General features: G+C 44.6%; 1 protein-coding gene across 3 annotated transcripts in view; it reads left to right on the plus strand.

The window, feature by feature from the left end:
* STK32B (serine/threonine kinase 32B) overlaps positions 1 to 5,580 on the plus strand; it is a 416,842-nt gene extending 411,262 nt beyond the window's left edge. For all 3 annotated transcript variants that reach the window (XM_082727482.1, XM_082727483.1, XM_082727484.1), the window contains one exon: positions 3,584 to 5,580. In XM_082727482.1, coding sequence (XP_082583608.1) covers positions 3,584 to 3,722 — 139 coding nt within the window. In that variant the 3' untranslated portion in view covers positions 3,723 to 5,580. The remainder of the gene's footprint in view (positions 1 to 3,583) is intronic.
* Positions 5,581 to 13,365: the final 7,785 nt, after the last annotated feature.

Genomic DNA, 13,365 nt, shown 5'->3' on the forward strand with positions numbered 1-13,365 from the left:
ATGTTGGTATTAAGCAGACTCACTCTATCCTGCGTGTGGGAAGTAGCTTGATTTGAAATGACTTTGATTGTTAATCATTTTATTTTACTCTTCTCAAATGCTATGCCTTTGAAAAAATGCCTCCAGCCAGATTTATTACAAATTTTAATGTGTGTCTTACTCTCCTTGGTCAAGGTTTGCTATCTCAGAATGCTTCCTTCTGGCATCTGATGGTAGAGTTCAGGAGGTTGATGGAACTCATGTCTGTCACTTGGAATCCTGGCCACAAAGCTGACAATTAATTTGATACGTTGCCTGAGAAAATTAAATGTTCCTGCCATTGCGGAGATAACCAGCCAATTTGCATCAGCAGACTACTAGGATATGCAAAATCCTTTTTCATTTCTTCCAGAGTTACAGATAACTGAGCTGTGGGCTTGTCACAGAAGTGAGCTCTCAGAGCCACAATCATAATGGTTTCATATCTCTGTCTTGGTTCACAGATTCCTATTTGAACAACATGAGCATTTCTAATTCCTTCAGAGCGTGAAAAAATCATTCCATGCTCTCTTCCCTCCAGGTCAGGATTGAATGGCACAGGAGCTGGTGGAAAGAGCAGGGAACTGGGGGAACGATAGCTCTGGGTTTGATAGCTAGTAAGTGGTAGACCCAGGGACAGAAAGAGCCTGGCTCTAAGCCTGGGCCCTTAGTGCTATACCATGCCACTCCCTTCCAGCAGAAGTTTTGTCACAGTGAATGTTCACTGTTTTCTCTGTGTCCTGCTCTGCAGTCCCTTCCACTGTGAGCCAAAGGCAGTGCTGGTAGAAGGGGAGGGTACTGAATGGGTGGGTGGGTGAATGGGTGGAAGGTGGAAAGACATTGATAAGCTGGGAGGGTGGTGGATGGATGGATGGATGGATGGATGGATGGTGGGTAGAACGGAAGCTAATGAATAGATGATAGTTGAAGGGTGGATGGGTGGATGGGAAATGGGGCTGAGTGAGGAGGTCAACAGATTGGTGTATAGTGAATAGATGAAGTGGACATATGGATGGATAGGTGACTGGGTAGATAAGGAGCTAGATCAAAAATAGGTGGATGGGTGGAGGATGTGTGAATGATGAATGGATGAGGTAGATGGATGGGTGTATATATGAAAGGTGGGTGGGAGGTAAATAGGTAAGTGAATGAAGAGTGGATAGATGGGCTGGGAGTAGGACAGTAGCGTGGACAGATATAAGTGGGTGTATGGATGAATGGATGGATGGGGTAGATGAATGGGCAGACGGGTAAGTAGGTGGATGAACATATGGATGAGTGGGTGGATAATGGATGGTGAATGGTTGGTGGGTGAGTGGGGGCACAGATATAGAGGGAAGGAGGAAGAATGCTGCCTTTGATGCCTCCCAGAACTGGGTTAGAATTTCAGCTCCATAGGCTATAGGTGGATGGATGGAAATTTAGAGAAAGGTCCTTCTTTCTTCATTCAGCAACCTTGGTTCACACTGAATCTGATGATAGATTGCCAGGAGATGACCCATACCTCATTTAGTTGATGCTCTAGGGTGTAGTACTCATGGTCACAAAAAAATATGTATGGGACTTTGAAACTGCTAGTTCTACCAAAGTGTCTAAACCATCAGTTCAGGAAAGGATGCTGGCCCATGCTGCCATATTCTGCTCTACTCTCTGTGCCTCACCTCACTCCTGTCCCTTCATTTCAAATCCCTGTCCCTCCCTCATGCTACCCCCATTCCATACCAATCCTTAAAGTTCAGCTTAAATGCTGCCTCCTGCAGGAAGCCTTTCCTGACCTACTCAAGACTTCCAAATCCATCTCTTCCTCATCTGCTCCACTCTTTATTATGCAACTTTGGAAGCTATATTTTGTGTCAGAGAAGTACAAGAGTCTAGAGACAGTAATGCCATCTGTGCTATGTTTGAGCATTTCAAAGGAAATCCTAATGGGATTCACCTTTACCTTGTGATACACCCAGAGAATTATATGGCATTACAAATGTGAACCAAAGAGGATGTCCTACTTTGGAAGTACAGGTGTTTTCCATTTAGTTTTTTGACCATTTAAGTCTTCCCTAGTTATGATCTGATTTTCTTTCCAGAGGTGCCTGGAAGAGTGTCCCAGGGTAGAGGGGAGGACAGAGAAGAGATAAGGGAGAAAGTTTCCCAAGCAGCCCTGCCCAGGAAGTCCGACTACTCCCACCCCTTGCACTAGACTTTCCCTGCCTCCCCTGCTTTGTCCTCTGGATCCCAGCTTGCCCTCTGGGAGCTGACCCCTCCTCCACTAAGACGATGGATGTTAACCCTAACCTCCTTTCCCAGGTGTATTAACCTGGACAGCCACAAGCCTCGGGGCCAGAAGGACTGCACACCTGGTCCTTGCCCCTGCAGGTGGACAAAGGGTAGGAGGCAGTGGCCACCAAGTTGATGGTCTTCAAAATATTGTGTTGCTGCTGCTACTTCGCCATAACTCCAAAGACTCACTCATATGCTGACACTGTTGCAAACACTACACATACACACACATTCACACACACAGGTCCTGTGACCCGTCAAGGCCATGGACTGTGTTGTAGTCACTGGGGGGCATCCATACTGCCCTGTGTCAGGCATTAGGTCTGCACTCTTTGATAGAACCTCCTAATGTGAAAAGTAAATTCAGGCTGAAACGTGCATCTTTCAGAACAAGGAGAATGATGGCAATCTTAGTATTTCCAGCCCTGTAGTAGATAATTTACACACATTCTCTCTGATCCCCTTAGCTTCCTCCAAGTGAATGGCAGAATCCCAGGTTTAGATAGGGAAGCCAAGGCCTGGAATTTAGCAGCCTGACCAACGGTGCCTGAGAAGCAAGTACAGAGAGCTATGTTCTTCCTCCCTAAATGTCTCCATTCTATTTTTTGCCTGCACCATACACGCAGTGACAGCTGTGGGATACTGCATGAACCTGAACTTGCAGGTCACAAGGAGAAGGATGTTGACATCTTAGATCATGTGGAGGGTGACCAGGAGGCCAGCTATGAAGAAATGCAATCTTTAAAATCATGCTCCCTTAACAGTCTGTCATGGGCCATTTTGTAAGGCTGGGCGCTCATCCGTTCGGATATTTATTTGACAGGCAGTTTGATTAGTGTCCATTGTCCCATTTAGAGAGTAAGCTCCATGAGGAAAGAGAAGATGACTACTGTGCTGGCCAGGATTTCCCCTGCTCCCTGGCAGGATAGCTGGTACATCAGTGGACGTTCAATACATACACATGAATGAATGCTGCATAGGACTCATCACCTACACTGACACTGTGAATTACACGCATGATCTATAGACTTCCCAGGGAGTTATAAGGCAGGAATTATTTTCTCCATTTTACAGATGGGGAAACAGAGGCTCTGTATTTAACACAGGAGTGCACCTGACCCAGGCTTGGACCCCAGGCCTGCATGGCTCTAGGGCACCACACTCTGGCCCGGGGAAGGTACGGACTGAGGACTTCCCAGTTGCCCTGTTTGCACAAATGCATCTGCGGGCCATCCCGCTGCCCTCTCTACTCCACGTCACCATCTCAGGTCTGTGCTATGTTTGTTTGCAGGCTGAGGAGGCAGCAGGGACAGAGCGGCCAGCTCATGGACACAGAAGGCCGGGCTGGGAGCCAGACCCAGGGCAAGCTCCAGGACGGACGCAACAACAACATTCTGGCCCACGCCTGCTCCCGTGGCTGCAGCAGCTAAGCCACCACCTGCGGCCACCTGACGGGACTGCACACATCTCTGTCCTGCCCACTGGAAGCCCCTCTCTGTGCCACAATGGCCCCTGTCTCACCCCTGATGACATCAGATGCAGAGAGACAGCCTTGAACTTGAGCTGAGAAGGCCAGGTTCCTGTCCCAGGTGCCTGACTGCTTCTCTGAGTGACTTTGGACAACCTTGCCCTTCCTGTGCCTGTTTTCTGCATCTGCCAAAGGGGTTAAAACAGCTCTTTGTCCCACCTAAAACTACAAGGTTATTGGGAAAAACCAAATGGTTAGCAGACATGGAAAACCTGTGATGTTTCTGAAATTGTTTACACAGGCAAAATACAACCTTGGTGTCTGAAGTGTACTCCTGTCCCATAAAGCAATTAGACCATCCCAACTTTACAGTTTGGACCATCACGGCTTGTCACACAGTACTTTTGAAAATGCAACCCAGTGTCAAAATAAATATCTCTGTTCCTGCCCGTCCAATGGGAACACCGTTCCCAAATCCTGGAGCAAAACCTAACGTGTATTCACTTGCCTCTCTGCCAGGCCAGTCTTTCTGACCCTGGAAGAGGGCATGACCTGCACACCAGCCTGGTCCCCTGGGTCTCAATGCTGCAGGTACACGTCTGCCCTTAATCACAGAAGACTGCCTCCCACCTATAATTTCAGCAGCTCCCCACCCCACCCCACACCCTACCCCGGGATGCCCTTCGGAAGGTGAAGTCACTGACCGTCAGTTGCTCCTATCAAGTGCCATCAGAGTTTCTCCCCAAACTGAGTCCTACAGCCAAATTTTGAGTCCCCATCCACCTTCTAGGTGTTTTTCCTTCAAAGGGTGTGAAGTGGTCTCCTCAGCATTGTCTTAAAGAGGGTCCCCAAATGCCATTGATGAGGTGGTCCTGTATTGACAGAGAAGTATGGGTGACTAGAAAGTTCACTCTAGAAGGACAGTGGACTCACACAAGGAACAGACTGCCATAGGACCTGTTGGGGGAGCACTCGGCCTCTGAATGAGGAGAAACTGTAGCACCAGGGACAGAGCTCAGATGTAGTCAGTCTCCTCCAGAATCCAGCCCTGCTGTTTACTAACCAGAAGACCTTAGGCAAAACTGCACAATCACTTATGTGTCATTTCCTTGTTTTCAAGCGGTGATGATAAAACCAGCCTTGCAGGGTTGTTGTAGGGCTCAATGGCATCCGGCGCATGGCGTACCCAGCATGCACCGCTCACTGAATGGTAACCACATTTTTTGGGCATCACTGTCATCGTCTGGAGAAACTTTGCTATGTCACTCATTTGGCAGGTCACTTTCTATAGAAATAAGCTTGGTGTTTAGAACCCCTTGAACTTTTCTTCTGGAGTCTTTGAACTCTGTCTATCCCTGTTCAAAGTTCAGGTGTGTTTTTATTTTTTCTTAACAACTTCTGGTTTTTACTTTTTACATCAGGAATCAATGCTTGGGGCTGTCGACATCGTCTCCTGGGTATATTAAGAGATGTTTTAATGGACGGTGTGGTTTTATATTTTTATTTTAAAAACAAGAAACGATCATTATTTTCCTCCTTCAAACCAAGCCTATTTCTCAGTTATGTTGCCCACGTAAGTCTACTTGTCTTGCACACTTGTCACTCTCTGTCCCCCATTGGCACTGTCCTGTTCCCTCCAGGAAATCACAGGGCTGCTCCTCTCTTCACTGTGACCCGGGCAGCATGTCAGATTTCTTGCCGGGCTGAATTCATGAAGTAGGGGGCAAGAGCTGGAAGCAGCCCAAGAGATGCTGGACTTCCTGGCTGTGTTTAAGTCAATTGTTGTTTCTTGTTAGAATAAAACTATTTCTTGGACATTCCTTCTTATAACTTTGTTCTTATTTGCGGTTGGGTGGGATGGGCAGTGTGCCTCTGAGTCAAAAGGCTCAAACTGAATTAGAAACATAAAGATTGGAGGGGAAGGATCCCAAGTCGGTGATGTGTTTATTTTCATGGGAAGGATCCCAAGTTGGTGATGTGTTTACTTTCCTCACAGAATACAACCAAACTTGTCAATTCAAGGCTCCATCCAACTCGATCACAATTTATATTATTATTATTCATCATAATGATTATTTTACACTAGAAATCTGTGATCTATTCGTTAGGGGGAAAACGAGAATTTTTCACCTAGAGGAAAACATTCTTAAAATGTCGAATTCCCCCTCAGACGTTTATACGGCACACGTGTGGGTATAACCAGCATTTGCTTTATAACAGACTTCTCGATTTCCTGCCTCCTGCCTTTGCCCACCCTGTCATCCCTACCTGGGATGCCTTTCAACTCCCATCTTTGCACATCAAAATACATATCTCTTAAGGGTCAGTTCCACCTCTTCCATGATGCCTTCTGGTCTCCTGGCAGCACTAAACCAAGCCAGACATAATCTCATCCACATACTTGCTCATGCAGTTTCTATCACTATCTCTTGGCTCTGAAGGCTGTTAACTGCATAATAGGGCTACTTTTGCCCATGGATTATCCTCCATGCCTTCAAGCCCTTAAGAGATGCCAGGTCCTCTTCAGGGCTATGTCTGTACCCACCCTCCGTATTCCAGTCCAGTCCCAACACTACCTGGTTCATAAGAGGTAATCAATAATTTTGGAATGAATGAGATAAGAGTGAGCCCAACACAAATTGGGGTGAGCTGTGTGAAGCTTGCTTTTGGCAGCCTCCTGTCTCCAGTCTGGCCCCACTGCCACTTCTGGGGGCTTTGGGCTTTCCAGGTTCCAGTACTGCCTGGCCCCCACCCCCACCCAATGGAGTGCCTGATCTCTCTGCATCCCCTCAGATATATCTCTCCTGAGTTCCAAGTTCCACAAGAGTTTTCCCTTCTCCCTCATTCAAAACCCCATTCGCAGGGTTTGTAACCCAGCCCCGTACTGGTTGAGCAAGCAATCTGATTAGAGAAACCCATTCCCAAGCAAGAATTTGCATAAGGATTATTATTTGAAATCTAAGCATAGTAGGACGAACTATATAGGCTGGTGGTGTCCACGGGGCTCTCCTACCCCCACTAAAATATATCGCAGGATTCTCATGCCAGGGGGTAAAAACAATTCATATTTAGAGTAATGGTAATCCCAAAGCTGGATGCTGTGAGTCCCTTCCCGCTTACTGCTACATATTACCAACCCTCCTCCCCAGTCCAGGCTGTGAACTCCATCAAGTGAGCTGTGCACAGCTGGCCCCCAGCACAGAGCTGCTTTTAGGCAGGTTCTCAGTGGGTGTGGAAGGAGTGCACATGTGCACACAACCCCACTTTGGCGCCCAGCTCTAGCATGCTTAGCAAATGCCTGTCACTCTGATGATTCAGCTCACGCACGGTGCCTCTCACAATTTCCTCTTCCGACCAGGGACAAGAAATCATGGTGAGGTCTCTCTCGTGCTTAATTATTGACTGTCACAAAACATGAGTAGCTTTTTTTTTTTTCCCCTGGGTAATCATGGACAAGCATGATTAATAGATTTTCCTCTCAGTGTCTCTGTTCTTCATGTTGATTCCCCATCTCCCAAACACACACTTCCTAATTCTCTCCTCTCTGCAGAGAGTGATGCATTACACACAGATCCTTCCCAGGTGTCAACAATGCCATTTTGCATTGTCCTGATTCTGAGAAGTTATTGGTACAACCATGTTCTATGCTTAGTCCAATGGCATTTTATTTTATTTTATTTTATTTTATTTTATTTATTTTTTCAATGTTCCAAGACTCATTGTTTGTGCAACACACCCATTTCTTAATAGAAATTCATTTTACATCTCATGTTTAGCCAACTCTTAAAAAGTAAGGTGGAGACTGGGGGCTCTCAGGTGGTGCTCTGAGAGGCAGGATGAGAAAAACCTGAATCGTGTTGTGCTGACAGCTCTTCCTTGTATCCCCAGTCCCCACTATAATAGGGTCTCAGTGTAGGTCATGAGACAATAGCAAGACAGGATTCAGTGAATTAGTGACCATACCAACAGCAGTGCCATCATGCAGAACCCTGTGAGAAGCTCAAGTTAAGCAAGAAGACCAGGATCAAGATCTTAGCAAGGCCCTCTACTCTTCTCAAATTTTGACCTTCGCACTGGCAAGTTCAAGATGTCAAGCAGCTCCAGCCATTAGTAATAGTGGCCCCACCAGTGATTCAGATTCTAACCAACCAGTAGAGAAATTCCTCCTTTGTTGTGGGGGAACTGGGAAAGTATTGATCACAGACATTCCTAGCAGAGGACAGTGTGTAAAAATTCCCTTTGGGCAGTCCTACTCCATTAGAGACCAAAAACAAATAATCCCAATATTTAGTCACTCTCCTTCTCTACATCTCCTTCCATAGAATTTCCCAACCCTTACCTACTTATCACTCTTTGAGGTCACAACCAGGGTGTGATGGTGGTTGTGCTTTTCTGTAGTATGTTCCATGTCTATACCTCTGGAAGAAATAGTTCCATATTCTGTAGGGTATTGTTAAAGTCTTTTCTGCAAAGTCCCAAAGGTAAGAAAGAAACCTGGTCATCTTCCAAGAAGAGAAAATCATTCAATATGGCTTAAGCAGGTGGTAGGTTTTGGCAAGTGTCAGATGCCCATCTACAATAGTCAGGAAATTTCATTGCCATAAAGGTGAATTCCTCATTGCAACCCTTTACAACCTGTTGGGTGGTTGCCACAGTGACTGGTATGATTTGATTACAGGCTACTTTATCATTCTGGGTCCAAGAGCAGAAACATGTGTAGCAGAGCAGAAGTCAGCCCATGATGGATGTATAACATGTGTATGTCTTTGCTGTTTTAAGTCACTGAGACCTGAGAGATATTTGTTACTGCCACGCAACTGACTGGTTCAGTGTTATTTTCTTTCATTGGTCCTGGTCTCAGAACCATAATTATTAAGAACAGATGCTAGGAAGCTCAAGGAAAAGGAGATTGGTTAGAAGGACCAAGAGGAAGCCTGCTGATCACATCTGGAGCACTTCAGATGCCCTTATAGGAACTGGAGAGCCAGCCAGCAGCCAGCCACTGTTGCCCACTCACTCTCTGAAGCTACATAGGATGCTCCCTCAGCTCCATCTTCTGCATGCTGTGCTCTTGCCCTTCTTGGCACACTTTCTTTTCCAGCTGTTTCATCACCTTGCCTAGCTCCCAAGACTTCATCATTTCATAGTTTGAGAGCCATCTCCACTTGTCTGAATCCTTCTCTGTATCCCTTGGTACAAGTTCCCCAGGGAGAGTTCGGCTGGCCCACCTCAGGTCATTGTAACTCCTGGACCAGTTAGGTGAGACTGCTTGGACACAAAGGACAGGTCTAGAACATGTTGACATTTGCTAATGGCTTTATTTAGCAAACAGGGATCCCCGAGCCAAGATTAGGCTCATCTGTAATGACTGTGTGGGGTTGAGAATCTGGTGTTGACCTTGTTATCTAATGTATAGTTTTTCCTATTTTTCATGTTTTATATTTAAATGTACATTGATCTATGTTATTGGATTTCTTCTACATGAACTACCTCAAAACCTTTGTGAAATCGATGAGCAAGAAATAAATGCAGAACTCTTCTACATTTGTTCATTCATTAAGTAAACACATATTGAGAACCTTTCATGTGGTAGACATTGTTTTGAGTGCTAGATACTCAGTGTTAATAAGTTCCTAGCCCGGGGCGCCTGGGTGGCTCAGTGGGTTAAAGCCTCTGCCTTCGGCTCAGGTCATGATCCCAGGCTCTTAGGATGGAGCCCCGCATCTGGTTCTCTGCTCAGTGGGGAGCCTGCTTCCTCCTCTCTCTCTGCCTGCCTCTCTGCCTACGTGTGATCTCTGTTTGTCAAATAAATCAATAAAATCTTTAAAAAAAATAAGTTGATCTTTGTGTACAGTGTAAGAGAATGGTCAAGTTTCATTCTTCTACATATAGCTGTCCAGTTTTCCCAGCACCATTTATTGAAGAGACTGTCTTTTTTCCACTGTATATTTTTTCCTGTTTTGTCGAAGATTAATTGACCATAGAGTTGAGGGTCCATATCTGGGCTCTCTACTCTGTTCCACTGGTCTATGTGTCTGTTTTTATGCCAGTACCATGCTGTCTTGGTGATCACAGCTTTGTAATAAAGCTTGAAATCAGGTAACGTGATGCCCCCAGCTTTATTTTTGTTTTTCAACATTTCCTTAGTGATTCGGAGTCTCTTCTGATTCCAAAATGAACCAACAGACCAGGCATCAGCACAACAGACCGGAGATTATTTATTTTTGGATGATTTGCTCCAGCTCTTTGAAGAATACCGTTGGAATTTTGATTGAAATGGCATTAAAAGTATAGATTGCTCTAGGCAGTAGAGACATTTTAACAATGTTTATTCTTCCGATCCAAGAGCATGGAATGGTCTTCCATCTTTTTGTGTCTTCTTCAATTTTTTTCATGAGTGTTCTGTAGTTCCTCGAGTACAGATCCTTTACCTCTTTGGTTAGGTTTATTCCCAGGTATCTTATGGATCTTGGTGCTATAGTAAATGGAATCGATTCTCTAATTTCCCTTTCTGTATTTTCATTGTTAATGTATAAGAAAGCCACTGATTTCTGAACATTGACTTTGTATCCTGCCACGTTGCTGAATTGCTGTATGAGTTCTAGTAGTTTGGGGGTGGAGTCTTTTGGGTTTTCCATATAAAGAATCATGTCATCTGCAAAAAGAGAGAGTTTGACTTCTTCATTCTCAATTTGGATACCTTTTATTTCTCTTTGTTGTCTGATTGCTGTTGCTAGGACTTCTAATATTATGTTGAACAAGAGTGGTGAGAGTGGGCATCCTTGTTGTGTTCCTGATCTCAATGGGAAGGCTGCAAGTTTTTTCCCATTGAGGATGATATTTGCTGTGGGTCTTTCATAGATAGATTTTATGAAGTTATCCCTATACTTTGAAGCGTTTTAATCAGGAACGAATGCTGGATTTTGTCAAATGTTTTTCTGCATCAATTGAGAGGACCATATGGTTCTTCTCTCTTCTCTTATTAATTTGTTGTATCACATTGATTGATTTGCGAATGTTGAACCATCCTGGTAGTGCAGGGATGAATCCCACCTGGTCATGGTGGATAATCTTTTTAATGTGCTGTTGGATCCTGTTGGCTAGGATCTTGTTGAGAATCTTAGCATCCATATTCATCAGTGATATTGGTCTAAAATTCTCCTTTTTGGTAGGGTCTTTGCCTGGTTTTGGGATCAGGGTAATGCTGGCTTCATAGAAAGAGTCAGGAAGTTTTCCTTCTGCTTCAATTTTTTGAAACAGCTTCAGGAGAATAGGTGTTATTTCTTCTTTGAAAGTTTGGTAGAATTCCCCTTGACCATTCTCTTACACCGTACACAAAGATCAACTCAAAATGGATAAAAGACCTGAATGTGAGACAGGAATCCATCAGAATCCTAGAGGAGAACATAGGCAGTAACCTCTTCGATATCAGCCACAGCAACTTCTTTCAAGATATGTCTCAAAAAGCAAAGGAAACAAAAGCAAAAATAAACTTTCGGGACTCCGTCAAAATCAAAAGCTTCTGCACAGCAAAGGAAACAGTCAACAAAACAAAGAGACAACCCACGGAATGGGAGAAGATATTTGCAAATGACAGTACAGACAAAAGGTTGATATCCAGGATCTATAATGAATTCCTCAAACTCAACACACACAAAACAGACAATCATATCAAAAAATGGGCAGAAGATATGGACAGACACTTCTCCAATAAAGACATACAAATGGCTATCAGACATATGAAAAAATGTTCATCATCACTAGCCCTCAGGGAGATTCAAATTAAAACCACATTGAGATATCACCTTACACCAGTTAGAATGGCCAAAATTAGCAAGACAGGAAACAATGTGTGCTGGAGAGGATGTGGAGAAAGGGGAACCCTCTAACGCTGTTGGTGGGAATGCAAGTTGGTGCAGCCTCTTTGGAGAACAGTGTGGAGATTCCTCAAGAAATTAAAAATAGAACTTCCCTATGACCCTGCAATTGCACTCCTGGGTATTTACCCCAAAGATAACAGATGTCGTGAAAAGAAGGGCCATCTGCACACCAATGTTTATAGAAGCAATGGCCACGGTCGCCAAACTGTGGAAAGAACCAAGATGCCCTTCAACGGACGAATGGATAAGGAAGATGTGGTCCATATACACTATGGAGTATTATGCCTCCATCAGAAAGGACGAATACCCAACTTTTTTAGCAACATGGACGGGATTGGAAGAGATTATGCTAAGTGAAATAAGTCAAGCAGAGAGAGTCAATTATCATATGGTTTCACTTATTTGTGGAGCATAACAAATATCATGGAGGACAAGGGGTGTTAGAGAGTAGAAGGGAGTTGGGGTAAACTGGAAGGGGAGGTGAATCATGAGAGATTATGGACTCTGAGAAACAATCTGAGGGGTTTGAAGTGGTGGGGGGGGTGGGAGGTTGGGGTACCAGGTGGTGGGTATTATAGAGGGCACGGATTGCATGGAGCACTGGGTGTGGTGAAAAAATAATGAATACTGTTTTTCTGAAAATAAATAAATTAATTAAAACAAAATAAGTTCCTGGCCCACATTGAGTCTGTATTATCAACAGGGAAGTCAGTCAAGGGAAAAATATGTAAGAAATAAAAATAATTCAAGTTGAGTTGAAGGTAATCAATTCAGTTGACAAGGTGGCACATGGACAGGCTTACTTACCATGGTGTACTCAGAAAGCATCCCATGTCAGGGCTTGCAACTTAAAAAAGAGTCAGCTGTGCAAAGAGATGATGGACGATGATGTCTTCCAGGCACAGAGAACCAGTAGGGCAAAGGCCCTAAGTTAATAATTACCTGGATTATTGCAAGAAATGTAGGTATTCCAGGGAGGCTGGAGCTTGGTCGGTGGAGTACAAAGTGGTAGAAGATGAGGGTATAGGACCAGGCAAAACCAAATCATGGAAGTGCTGGAGAATGACAGGGAGGAATTTGGATTTGCACAATGAGATGTCCTAGAACTGTCTGAGAAAGGAGGATGACAACTGTGCACACATGAGACCATGAGATGTGGGAATGAGGGTGACAGCTAATGGGACACCATCCAGATGGATGAGTAGCAGTCCAGAAGAGACACAGGAGGCTGGATCAGGGTAGTCCTGGTGATGGGGAAGGGGGGAATGGATGGATTCAGGACATTTCTGGGGGGCTTAAAGGAATGGGGCAGGACTTTTGTGTCAGTTTCAAGACATTTGAAATCTCTGAGTCCCAGTCCTAATACCTCAAGGAACCATCATGGTAATTAGACAAAAATCACGTGTTCATTGCTCCTGTTGCCTGGTGTACAAAGCACACTAAGTGAATATTATCCTATTCTCTCCTTCCCCCCCTCTTGTGAGATCAATGAGAACTCTGCATCCTTTGGGTTGAGGTCTTTCCCATCTGCTTCTCTTCATGGTGAGCTTCCCACCACTCTATAACCTGCCCTGCGAACACACACACACACACACACACACGCATATACACACACACAGACATGCACTCTCTCTTAGATACAGACATCAGCTGTGTTTAAAGGACATCTCTGTAAAAGTCTCTGGAGAGGTTTTGGTGATTTTTTTAATGATTTATTTATTGATT

The sequence above is a fragment of the Mustela nivalis genome (genome assembly GCF_964662115.1).
Source record: "Mustela nivalis genome assembly, chromosome: 4".
In the NCBI taxonomy this organism is placed as follows: domain Eukaryota; kingdom Metazoa; phylum Chordata; class Mammalia; order Carnivora; family Mustelidae; genus Mustela; species Mustela nivalis.